A 12,463-nucleotide genomic window follows, 5' to 3' on the forward strand; every position below is an offset into this window, starting at 1 on the left:
TAAATATATTAATACTGGAGTAAGAATTGGTTGAAGGCCAAAAACTCTGCAAGATGTTCATGTGTGTGAAGTGGCAGGGAAATAATTTAGACTGCTTGCCTTATATCTGTAATGATATCTATAAGTACCCTAATGCGTATGCATTATAACCATATATACAGTTCTCATTCATTATCTTAATGTTATTTCCAGAGCACCTACATCAAAAAGCATGTCAATGTGAAGTTTTCAAGAATGTAATTTCAACTGAAACTCAGGTGAACAGCAAGCCCAAAATAAAATGAACAGACCATTTGGAGGCAGTATTTCATTTTATAAGTATCACAGCATTGTATGCAGTATATGAAACATTTATAAATCCTGAAGGTCAATCTGATAATGTAAATATTAATAATACATAAGGAAGTGAATATATGCAGTAATTTACAGCAATGCTTCTTCATTCTTAATAGTCTGGAGACAGAAAGACTTGCAATATTTCAGGAGGATTTACCTGCTTTGTGAGATGCAATAAGCTCAAGAAGTTGGTGTCCTTCCTCCTCCACAGCTTCCTTGAGAGCACAATGACTGTCTACATTCAACTTAAAACTCTGCAAGGAAAAATATGATCATCAAACCCTGGCAAGGCAGTTACACATAAAACATCCACATAAAATTACTTGCTACTTTTTATCAAGAACCACACAGCCCAATTTACCCAATAGACAAACTAATTTGCAATACTAAAAGCTATTGATATTTGGGATCTGGGCTCAAAATGTTTCCATTAGATTAGCTGAGTGCATCTGTTTGGAAACAGCTGACAAACCTAGAAATTCATTAGGTTTTTATGAAAAGTCACATCCCGTAGGCTATATCAAGAGTAGCAGTGTTCTATAAAATATACTGAATTTCTATTAGCACATATGAGCTCTTTTCTTCATTTTTTAGAAATGTTAGTGATAGCACTATTTATGAAACCATAAAAAATTGGCAGCATAAAATATATTAGCCTTATGTGTACATATATAAACCCATTAATATAGTAGGGTTTGATTCAGCTCTGTTTCTCAGATATCACACAACAAAGAATACAGTGGCAGATTCCAGTGTTGCACTGAGGAGTTAAATGTCTTTCAGATCTTTGCTTTTTAAAAGTTTATTCCCTAAAATATGACACTGCCTTATAAACGAATACATCAAGCACAATCAGGCATTTTTCACTCATGATAGTTATCCAAAAGACAAAAACTGCTGTCATAGTTGAAATCTAACTCAGAGTCATTTCTTTCAGGGTGTCTTCCCTAATGCTTTATGTGGAATTAATTACTCCCCCTCTCTGCTCCTTATATCTGCTTCTACTGTAAAATTTATCTTACTATATGCTGCTTTATTTCTATCCTTGGCTATGAAATTATAAGTAATTTGAAAAATTGCCAGTTTTACATTTCTCCCCAATTCATGTCACATACAAGTTGCTCGATAGATGTTTGCATGAATTGTGGATATCCGTTGAACAGTAACACTCTGAAGGAGAAGGTTTTCATTTAAGTATTTCAAGAAACATAGATGACTTTCCAAAGATTTTTCCATCTCTGGAATCTCATAAGGCATTCCAACCATAGGAGGTCCAGTGGAGAGTAATCACACTAACCAATCTATTGAATCAATGGTTAATTTGGGGGGTGAAAATTCATTCCTTGACAAATTGGAGCCAGCATGGATTTTGAAATGCTGTGTGGCCAAATTTTGGCTTCTCCATGATAAGTCTCCAAAATATGTATGTTTTGCTCTCACTAAACATTTATTGAGAAGGTCTGCACTGCACTGTACTTGGTATTAAGAATATCTGATAGAAGTTTGAAATGATACAGTTCCAGGTAGAATGTAATTTTGGATTAAAGAAGTAAATCAATCATAAATTGTGAAATTAGGTATTCAGGTTCATTCATTCACTTAGAAACCATGTACTGTGCCCATTCTATACACTGTGCTGGGCAATAGAGATTTAGGAGTATAAAGCATGGCCTCCGGCCCCAAAGGGCAACTGAACATGTTACTAGGAGAATGAAGTGTAGCCTGAGTCATCCTGGGTGGTAAGTGGTGAGTCTGAACTCTCCTTTTCTTAGCAGAGAAAATGGATCTTTTTAAAGTTCAGAATACTGAAACAATGATCAAAAGAACCTAGAAATGAAGGAGATAGAGATATGCAGATCAAGCCATGAAGTATAAAGATAAGAATTGTAAGTTATTATAATTGTAAGTCATTATTAAAAGATGAGTCCAGAATGATGAATCATTTCATCTGACTAGAGGCATAAGATACAATAAAGTTTCAGCAGCCAATATAACAGAAAATGACAATATCAGGTTTCCCCAAGGCTGTTCACCATTTCTTGTACTGTCCTCTTTTAGCTACAGGTACCTGGTTGAATAAAATAAAACATGGCAATGTATGGGAAACCTCATGCTTCTGATCAATCCAAACTATATATTACCTATGAAAAACTAAATGCTTGTTATTTATAGTCAAAACATGACTGCACTTGCTTTTTGCCACTGCCACGGACATCCTCAACTCTGAAGCAATGCCATGCAGAATGAGATACATGTGTGTTTTAGGGAGCAGGGACAGGGTAAAGAGAACACCTAAGATCACCCAAGAGCACCAAAATTTAGGAATAAACTTATTGGAGACATTTTCTCATAACTGTAAATTTAGCCTAGGGCTCTCTTTGATTCACTGTTTACTTACAATAGACCTGTTTTGAATAGTTGGTAATCATGAGCTTCCAAAGAGGTGCATGAGGTCTATGTCTCAGAGCAAATGGGAATCTAAGGAACTGTAAGTAGGTTGAATAATTTGATATAATTGAAGCCAAGAGTATAGAATAGATGCAGCTGGAACTGGCTCTGCTTCAAGATGACATGGAAGCATTTGATTAGGAAATTGGAAAAGATGAGGTATTCATTATTAGGAAAAAGATAATCTGATAAGCTTGATGCTGTAGAAAAGAACCATTTAACATAACTGTTACCCAAATGGTGCAATATTGCTTGATTTTCAGGTGCACCCATTAACCATTAATAATATCAACTAAGGAATTCACAATGAGCCTCTGAGAAGTCAGACGAGCAGGCACATTAACAAAATTGTCAATGAAATTTCTGGCTGCTAAAGGATTCTATAATAGGCTCTCTCGATTTTGCCCCCACCTTTTCCCAAGGGAAGGAAGCTTAGATGAAAGGGTTTTATTTTTTTGTTGCTGTTCTTTCCTTAAACTTGATACTTGAACACATTTCCATCCTTCAGCAATGCCCTATGGTGTACAGTCCCTCTGCAATATCCATAGCACTCCCTGAAAATGCAGAGCATTCTCTGAAGAATGAATTTATGGCAAGAACATTGCCATAGGCAGTTACCATAGTCCTATGGCACTGATTATATGAAATTCCATAAATATGAGTAATCCTGTTCCTGGATGACTCCAGATCTTTTCAGCATCTGTAAAGCAATGTTTAGACGAATAACTAGAAGAGAGTAACTAAGGAAATGGAAAAACACAATGACTGAAACAAGCACAGGATTATCAAAGATTCACCAATGGGCATTTCTATTACTATAACCTCTAGCATCACCAGCTTGCATATACCTGGATGTACCACTTATTGGCAGGAACAAACTTTGAGTATTCCCACTGATTGTACTTTGGTCATGATCAGATTTGCAAAGCAGATAAAATATCTAATCCTTTCCACTCATATTTCTGAATAGCCCAGTTTGATAGTCACGTGGACATAAAACCAAGGGAATATATGCCGTGACGGAAACAGATATCCTGGTACAAGAAAAAGTGGGAAAGATCATAAGCACATTCAAAGGCTTAAATGTCCAGAGTGGTTCAATCTTAGCAGTATCAAATCATGAATACAGACTTTCGATCACCTGATGGAAATATTGTTAGTTTTTGCCAGCTCCACTGAGTTCCATTAGTCTTGTGATGTTCATGAATAAGTAGAAAGGACAAAAAGAGTTAGATTATTTTCTGGCCTAAGTTTTGTTTTTTCACAAGGCATAAATTCATATAATAAATATTTATTGAGTAGTATTTGTCAAGCCTATAGATACAAAAGTTAACAATATACAGTCCTTATCCTCAAACAGCTTATATTCTATTGTACAAAGGAGATAAGAAAACAAGTAGCTTTACAAGACCCAGCAGAGAATAAATATGTAATTAGGGTTTAGTGTATAACACAGAGTGGTGGGTCCTTAAGCAAACTAAACAGTGATATGCCTTGCCCAATGGGATTCAAGGTTTTTTAAAAAAAAAAATTATTTAAGAATTATGCTGGCCAAGTAAAAACAAGGCTAAATTAGCTGGGTGTGGTGGCATGCACATATAGTCCTAGCTACTCGGGAAGCTGAGGTGGGAAGACTGCTTGAGCCCAGGAGTGAGCTATGATCATACCACTGCACTCCAGCCTGGGCAATAGAGCAAGACTCTGCCTTTAAAATAAAATAAAATACAAACAAGATGGATGTTTATAGTCTGTATAAGTGCTGGATAGGGGTTGTGGGAGCCCATGCTGGGATCCAGGATTCAGCAGAGCCTAGCAGGGAGCTTGTGGAGAAAGAACTGATTTGTACATGGGCCTGAAGATACTCCTACATTATAGCATGAAGCAGGGAGCCACAAGAAGCTCAGTGTGGCTAGGGCAGGATGCAAGCAAGAGAGACAGCAGCTATGGCTACACAGGACTTGACCCCAAGAACCATGAAAGAGTGATGGAAGAATATGCCAGTGACATGGGAGAGTGGCTGGTGCAAATCTGTGATGTAGAAATCTTTCCAGCTATTTCATATAGTGTTGATTTTAAAAGGGCAGACTGGAGACAGGGAAGCCATTTAGGAAGCTGCTATGGTAATACAGGCCAGATGTTTCTGCATGCTCATATTTTTTTTAATTAAAAAAGGTATGCTTTTCCTTCTAAGTGAATAGAAGAAAAAAAATGGAGAAAATCTGTCTTTTTAAGTTTCTCTCAGTGCGTGAGAGAAGCATGTGCCAGAATTTAGTTCTTTGGCTGTTCTGATGATAAATACCAGAGGTTATTAGTCAGGAGTCTCCAAATGTGAAAGACATATTGAACTGATGAACTTTTACTCCCACTGTCATTTTAAAGAGATGGTATATATGCTGATGAATAAGACACTTGATGACACTTTTTCTTCACACAAAAGATTTTTACTACCCTAAGAAAAAGAAAACTTGCCTTTTTACAAGGGCAGGAGGAAGAATGTGTGTTCAGTCAGAAAAGCCAAGGCTTGAAAAGTCACCTGCTATCTGCCTCAGGCCATCTCTGCCGAGGCTCCACTCTGAGCTGTGCCCAGAACCACTCTCCATTCTCAGAGGGGCTCCTGGGGGAGAAGAAAGCCATGATCCTCCGTGGAGTTTCTCTTCTCCTCTCCACAATGCCATCCACAGAGGATGGGCAGATGTACCTGTCCTCAAAATATATCTTTAAAATGCCACATATATCAAGAATTGGAAGATTTATATGAGTAAGCATTTAAGAACCTCCTGAAAACTTGATAAGACATTAGATAGCCATCAAAATGAAGACTAAACAATCACATGGACAATACATAGAACATGCCACAAAAAATGAAGATTCCAAATTGTATCTATGATAAAATTACACATGTATAAGTAAATAGTCTTAGTACTTAGAAAAAGACTGCAAAAAAACACAACAAAATGTTAACATAATTTGTACAGGGTTGAACTTGGAGTTACCATGGTCTGATCTTAGGGAACAAGCTCTGGGTACTTTAGTTTTCTGAAATATAAAATGGAAATAATACTATCTAACTTCTAGGTGGCTGTGAGACTTAGAGATAATGAATGTAAAGCATTGAAACACTGAGAATTGGAGATAATAAATATAAAGCATTAAAGCAGTGCCAGGCAATGAGTGAGACTAAAAAAACATTATGAATTTTAAAATTCATTTTCTCTATTTTCCAAATATTCTATGTAATAGATGGTAGTTTGTGACATTTTCAGGTGATAAGGGTTCTTTATTGTTGAGGTTCTCTGAATTCCTCAAGGGCAGATACCAGGTTTTCTTTGCTGTATGCTTCTACCCGGCAAAGGCCTGCGCACAGAGGACCCCCTAAAACATAAATGCTGCTGTATAAGACATGGGGAAGAATGTGTGTTCAGTCAGAAAGAGGAAAGGGGAAGAGTTACGCCCAGACTGAGAATCCAATGATTGGCTATTCCTGTTGCCTCAAGTGTGTGCCCTTGGATGAGTCATTTAGCCCATCAGGGCTTCTGTTTCCTTATTTATCATCCAGGCATTTGGACTCAATATTTCCCAGCCCTTGAACACTTTGGTTTTACCTTCTCTAAGCCAGGCAGTTAAGCATAGGCAGCTTGGGAGACTTTTGATTTATTTGAAATCAGAGAATGTTCAAAAGGGAAAGAATCCCAAAGGCTATCTAACCACTCATCTACCCAAGGGCAGCTCTGTCTCTCAACCATCCCAGGCAGATGTGTCCCTTCTATTTTTAACCACCTCAAGGGAAGTCTCTTCTAAGGTCTCATCCCGAGTCCGCAACATTTCTTCTCAGGAATTTAGGAACTCTGTGAAGAACAGTGTAAGCTTCCCACTGCTTCACATTCTTTTGCCAAGTCATCCCTCCAGTGTATGGGTTGGAAATCAGGAGCACTGTGAGAAGATTCCAACAAAATCCACACATCCAATCAATCAGCAAGCCCTGACTATTTATTTCCACTTCTTCATCTCTCCATATTGACTAACACTGCCTTAGATTAAGGCTTTCATCATCACCCCTTGCCAGGTTAACTCAAATCACAGCCCTCCTCAAAACTAGACTTACTCCTTATTTGTTGTATGCCTATGAAGGTGCAGGTAGTGTCTTAAGCTTGAAGGATATGGCTATAAACAAGACAGACATGGTCCCTGCTCTCACAGAGCTCACAGTCATGTGTGTGTGTGTGCGTGTACGTGTGCTGGGGTGGAGGTGGGGGACACTGTGTAAACAAGGAATTGCAGTCAGCTGTGTCAAGGGAGTTATGACATGGTGTAGAACGGGGCTGTTGACAAGCAAGGGCTCTGGAGCTGGACAGCCTGGGTTCAAACCTTGGCTCCTCCATCGCCCATTGTGTAGCTTTGGCCAACCTCTGTGTACTCAGTTACTTCATCTATAGATGAGGGGAAATGTTAATGCCCACTTCATGGGGCTGTTGTGAGGATGAAATGCCTTGATACATGCAGAATGGAGCCTGGCATATTGCAATAATGTAAGTGGTTTCATTATGTAAAATGACCTTCCTACAAAACAACTCTGACATTAAGACTCTGCAATGGCTTGCCAGGGTGGAGAATAAGATCCAGGCCCTGAGCATGACCTACAGGGCTCTCTGAGATCTCAGCCAACTCAACTTCACAGACCACATATCTGCCTTGAAATGTGCCTGGATTGCTTAAAGTTTCCAGCTCACATCAGCTGTCTTGCTACTCCGATTCTACTCTGGCTGGCACTTCTGCCTGGCAAGCTCTTCCCCTTGAAAAGCCCTGTGCATCCTTTAAGATTCATCTCAGGTGTGACCTTCTCTAGTAAGCTCTCCCTGACCATCTTCGATCCAACTGGTTTCCCCACCCTTGGCACCCACGGTACTTGTGCAGAGTTCAAATCTTCACTTACTACGTTGTGTTAAAATTATTGATGTGTCTGTTTTGCATACAAGAGTTCCTTGAGAGTAGAACTCTTTATTTTACTCATTTTTGTATCCTCAGTGTCTAGGACAGTGCCTGGCACACAGCACATAACTAACAAATGTTCAGGGAAATGAATGCATGGAGATTTGTACCACAAATCTCCCCACATAGCTTTTAAACAGCTTGTGGCATTTTGGGAGACACTGGTACAATCACTCTTCACTTGGAAGTAGTTGATAAATGTCCCCAAATTTTCCTCAGTGAACACCATGTAAATGAGCTGTCATGTTCCTTCACTTACAAAATTACTTGCCAATTACAGTTAGATGATCCCAGCGTAATTGCCATGTAAACTGTACCCTGGCTGAGATAGCCCAAATCATCAATTAACTTTGCCCTCTCATCATGTGGTACTTACCACATAATTAAATAAATGGTCAGCCGCTACCACAATTGTCTATTTCTCCAGCAAAATGAAGTGGCTACATTTGTCATTGATTTATCAGTTATGACAATCTGTAATACACCTCTAGGTATAAAAGCAGAAGCTTTAAAAAAAAAAAAAAAGAACCCTGTACTCTTGAGAAAGATGTTTCAAGTTTTTGATCAAAAAGATAAGCATTATAAAATCTTTGTTTTCCTTTTGAAAAAAAAAAAGAGAGAAGACACTGAGATATGAAGACAAAAAAACCTCCTTCTTCCTGAGAAGAGTTTCTTCCTGAAACCTCAGACAATAAAAACATTTCCAAGAATTTGAAAGTGAATTTAGCTCTTCAAACAAGATACAATTTATTTCAAATAAGCAGTTTTTTTTTTTGGTGCAAAGTAGATGCATCTTACTGAAGCTGACATTCTTTTCTGATAGATTGGCTAATATGTTACGCAAGAATTAGACAGATGGGAGAGATCCTGAATGTTGACGGTGGCTTCAAGTGACAGAATTTTCATTTGCGTCTCTGGATGCCATCTCCACACCTGACACAGGTAATCACATTCACTTCCCAGCATGCCACATTAGGCCAAATGGATTCCCAAACAAAGGTTCTGTCTAAAGGGACCATTTGACTTCCAGAACACACTGCTTGGAGGCCCTGATTGAAAAGGAGGTCAATGCTGGCCCAAATATTTCTCTGCTCCCTGAGGTGGAATAATTGATGTGCAGCAGCCCCTACAGATGTGGATTCACGAGAGTGATGGATTGATATAAGTATATTATTCACACGTACAGCTGCTAATATACAGGTCCCAGTGCAAACACCAGGACTTAAGAATATTATGTGGATTTAGGACAATCCCTGAAGGACTCTAGTTCCATTAAAAATTTGTTTGGCAGCCTGGGGCAGATCTATTCCAACTCCCACATGCTTTATGCATTTGAGAGGGGGAACTAAATCACTTTAAAAATAAATTAAATAAATTTTGTAATGTCAAGTCATTAACATCCTGTCTAGTCAAACTGTCTTCATATTTTGAAACAGTAACATTTACCTCTGAAATTAAAAAACATTCAAATATCTGAGTTAACATTTTATCTGAGAAAACATTCCTGGTGCTTTTTGCCAAAGGCGATAAATTGCATCCTGAAAACAGAAGAAAACATTCCTATTTTTCCCTCTGTAGATGTTTTTCCTGTCACAAATATACCAAACAATACCTAGAAAGTCCTGTGACAAGTCCATTTTGATTTGTAAATGGTAGAGGAAATAACTTGCAGACATGCTCAGTTATCGTTTGACGATTTATAACATTCGTTAGAATCTGTTGCCCACAATGATTCTAACACTGCTTTTTATAAATGCTCATTCATTCACTTAGCAGATTTTGTTTGTTTGTTTTGTTTTGTTTTTGTTTGTTTGTTTCTGAGACAGAGTCTTGCTCAGCCGCCCAGGCTGGAGTGCAGTGGTGCAATCTTGGCTCACTGCAACCACTGTGAGCCACTGCGCCCGGCCTTAGCAGATACTTTTAATACCTATCATGCATGTACAAGGCTGGGAGTTGAGGGAGACACCACAGAGACAAAAGCCGTCCCTCAAGTAGGTGACAGCATCAAGAGAACAGCTGAGGGGAGGGTGGACAGGGAGAATTTCAACTCGTCTAAGAACATCCAAGCTTCTCACGCCAAATGTTCTTGGGTCTCCAAGGAAGATTCCCCCAAATGATAAAAGCACCCTCATCCTCACATAAAACATGTTTATTTCACCTTCACAACAACCCTATAGATATATAATAGACATTTTTCTGGCTAATGTAAAGATCTGGAAGTTTAACTTCATATTATTTACATCACATGAATTATTTCAAGATTCCAAAATTCCACGTAATGCAGTAGAGAAGTAGGATAAGCTCATGAATCTACACATGGAGAGAGATGGTAGGTGACCACACTCCGGCTCATGTGAGTCTCTCATCCATGCACGGTGTCCTTCAGCCTGTGCTTGGATCCTTATAGTGTGAGGCTTGTCTGTAAACCTTCTCTTCAATGCTTAGTATAATACTGCCCTAAATAGGAAGTGCTTAATAAATGCAGTGTTTCCCTGACATTCTAATTAAAAACAGTCATTATTTCCTAAAGAGAAAAATAAAGGAATAAATTAGTAAAATGTCTGGGCGCTAACAATTTTCAAAACAATAACTACTGGGTATTATGGCCCAAGAGTCCTTAAACTGAGACAGGCAAAAGTACATTCCCAGGTGCTTGAAACAGTGCAGGAGTCCTATTTAACAGAAAAGGGAAGATAACACTATTTGTCTCCTAGATGCACACAAAATTAGAGTTACACGAGTAAAGGAATGTAGTCCAAGACTTTCATATGTCCAAAATGAGCCTCCTACACTATCATTCCCACATACCAACCTCAAAATGCCTGCATGCTATAAATTTCTGAAAGACCCTTCCATCCCTGTGCCACCAAAGGAAGAAACTCAAGGCTGGGAGTTAAATGGCGTTCCAAGTCCCCCAAAGAGAAGTAATGTTGTCAGTTCCCACTAAACTCTCTGCGACTACCCTTAAACTAGTGGGAATCAAGGGGGACAAGCAAATGGGACTTCAAAGCCCCTGTAAGGCCACCAGCCTGTTCATCAAGGCTGAGGGAGGTGGGGGCAGTCCAGTGAAACTCTCATAGCTCGTGCTTTTGAAGTTTGATCCACTGCTCTCATTAGCTGAGCAGCACAGCCAAATGACAGCTGCTGGTCTTGTGAAGCTTAACTTGCTGGGGCCTTGGCTACCTATGGAGATGCTGGGAGAGACGGGCACCAGGAAGCGGGAAAAAGAAAACCCTGTCATCTCTTAACTTCAAGCAATGAAAAATGGAGCAGAGGTAGAGACAGGAGGGCAAGCAAGAGAAAAACAGCTGAAAGTATTTGTGGAAATTTTCTTGTATGGCTAAAATCTCTGTAAGAAGTATACTGGTTTTTCTTGTGAGACAAATGAAAGCTGTTTAATCAGAAATATGATATAACATGAAGATCTAAAGAAATACAGATGATAAATGCATGCATATATCTTTATTGAGAATTTTGTTAGACACTTTAAATTGAAGCTGTTTTTATAAGTATTTAGTATAATGACACAATAAGGAAACATTTTCAAACCCTTCATGGACACCAAGACTGTAAGCACTGTCTGCAGGAATTTGGTGCTTCTGTGCCACCATGTGACAGTCACCTAAAATTGCAGGCACCAATCTTAAAAGGAATAACAAAGTTCAGGAAGGTATGTTTTAAAAGTCTACTGCTATAAACATGGCCTCAAAACTCATACACACACAAATCCCACTCATTTTTCAGGACTTAGAGGAACAGCTGTCCCTGGAGTGTGACAGACTTATTACAGAGACTCTCTGAATTGCTGCTATAGGCAGACACTAATGGGACAAGGAGGAAACTCTCAATTGGTGTTAAAATAAAGTTCATTGAGTATTATTTGCAAAAGCATAAATAAGAAGGCAGTTTGAATGCCCATCACCATGGAAATGATTAAATAAACTATGGCATATCCACACAATAAAATATTAAGGAGCTGCTAAAATGTGCACCAGATCTTCATATACTGATAGAAGTGTATCTGTGACATATTTAGATACAAAAAGCAAGTTGTTGAACAGCATGCATAATATGAATTAAATAATCCTTAAAGTGTATGCATTTTTCCATAAAAAGGTTCAAAAATATATAGAACTATTTACATTGGTTACCCAAGGGAGGGTAAGACTTTTTACTTTTAATTTTATGCTGTTTAACACAATTTGAATTTTTTTCCAGTGAGTATAATTTAATATTTTTCTTTAAGCAAAGTTCCATAATTATAGAAGTTGTATAAAAGACAGTTTGCTCCACCATTAGCATGTACCCCTGATACTTACTGTACTTGTATGACATTCGTCCCCTCTTTTCCATGTAAATACTACTCATAATGTCATGTTACCTGGTTTCACACATCCCTAGAATGGTCCTAGGGTCTTGATCCTGCTCCATACACAGAAAGAGAAGCTCTCAGCAATTCCGCATCCTTCACTACACTCAGGTCTTGCCCAGCTGTAGAGCAGTGGGCCATCCTATGCTATAGCCTTAGGGGAAAGTAGGACAGACAAAGCATGTTGGTCATGAGATTTCTGACTAGAAAAGAGTGAGCCTCAAAAAGAGAACTGCTGACGTGTCTCTCTAATCTGTTCCTCTTTCTTGAATCTATTCCCTCTTCTCTATTCTTAATTACCCCCACCCTGATCCACCATTTCTC

General features: G+C 38.6%; 1 protein-coding gene across 4 annotated transcripts in view; it reads right to left on the bottom strand.

Annotated features, from left to right (window-relative positions):
* Window positions 1-12,463, bottom strand: part of AKAP6 (A-kinase anchoring protein 6) — a 657,824-nt gene that overhangs the window by 253,430 nt on the left and 391,931 nt on the right. For all 4 annotated transcript variants that reach the window (XM_033188313.1, XM_033188311.1, XM_033188312.1 and 1 more), the window contains one exon: window positions 494-590. In XM_033188313.1, coding sequence (XP_033044204.1) covers window positions 494-590 — 97 coding nt within the window. The remainder of the gene's footprint in view (window positions 1-493; window positions 591-12,463) is intronic.

Source organism: Trachypithecus francoisi, unplaced genomic scaffold (assembly GCF_009764315.1).
Source record: "Trachypithecus francoisi isolate TF-2019V2 unplaced genomic scaffold, Tfra_2.0 Lachesis_group3, whole genome shotgun sequence".
In the NCBI taxonomy this organism is placed as follows: Eukaryota; Metazoa; Chordata; class Mammalia; order Primates; family Cercopithecidae; genus Trachypithecus; species Trachypithecus francoisi.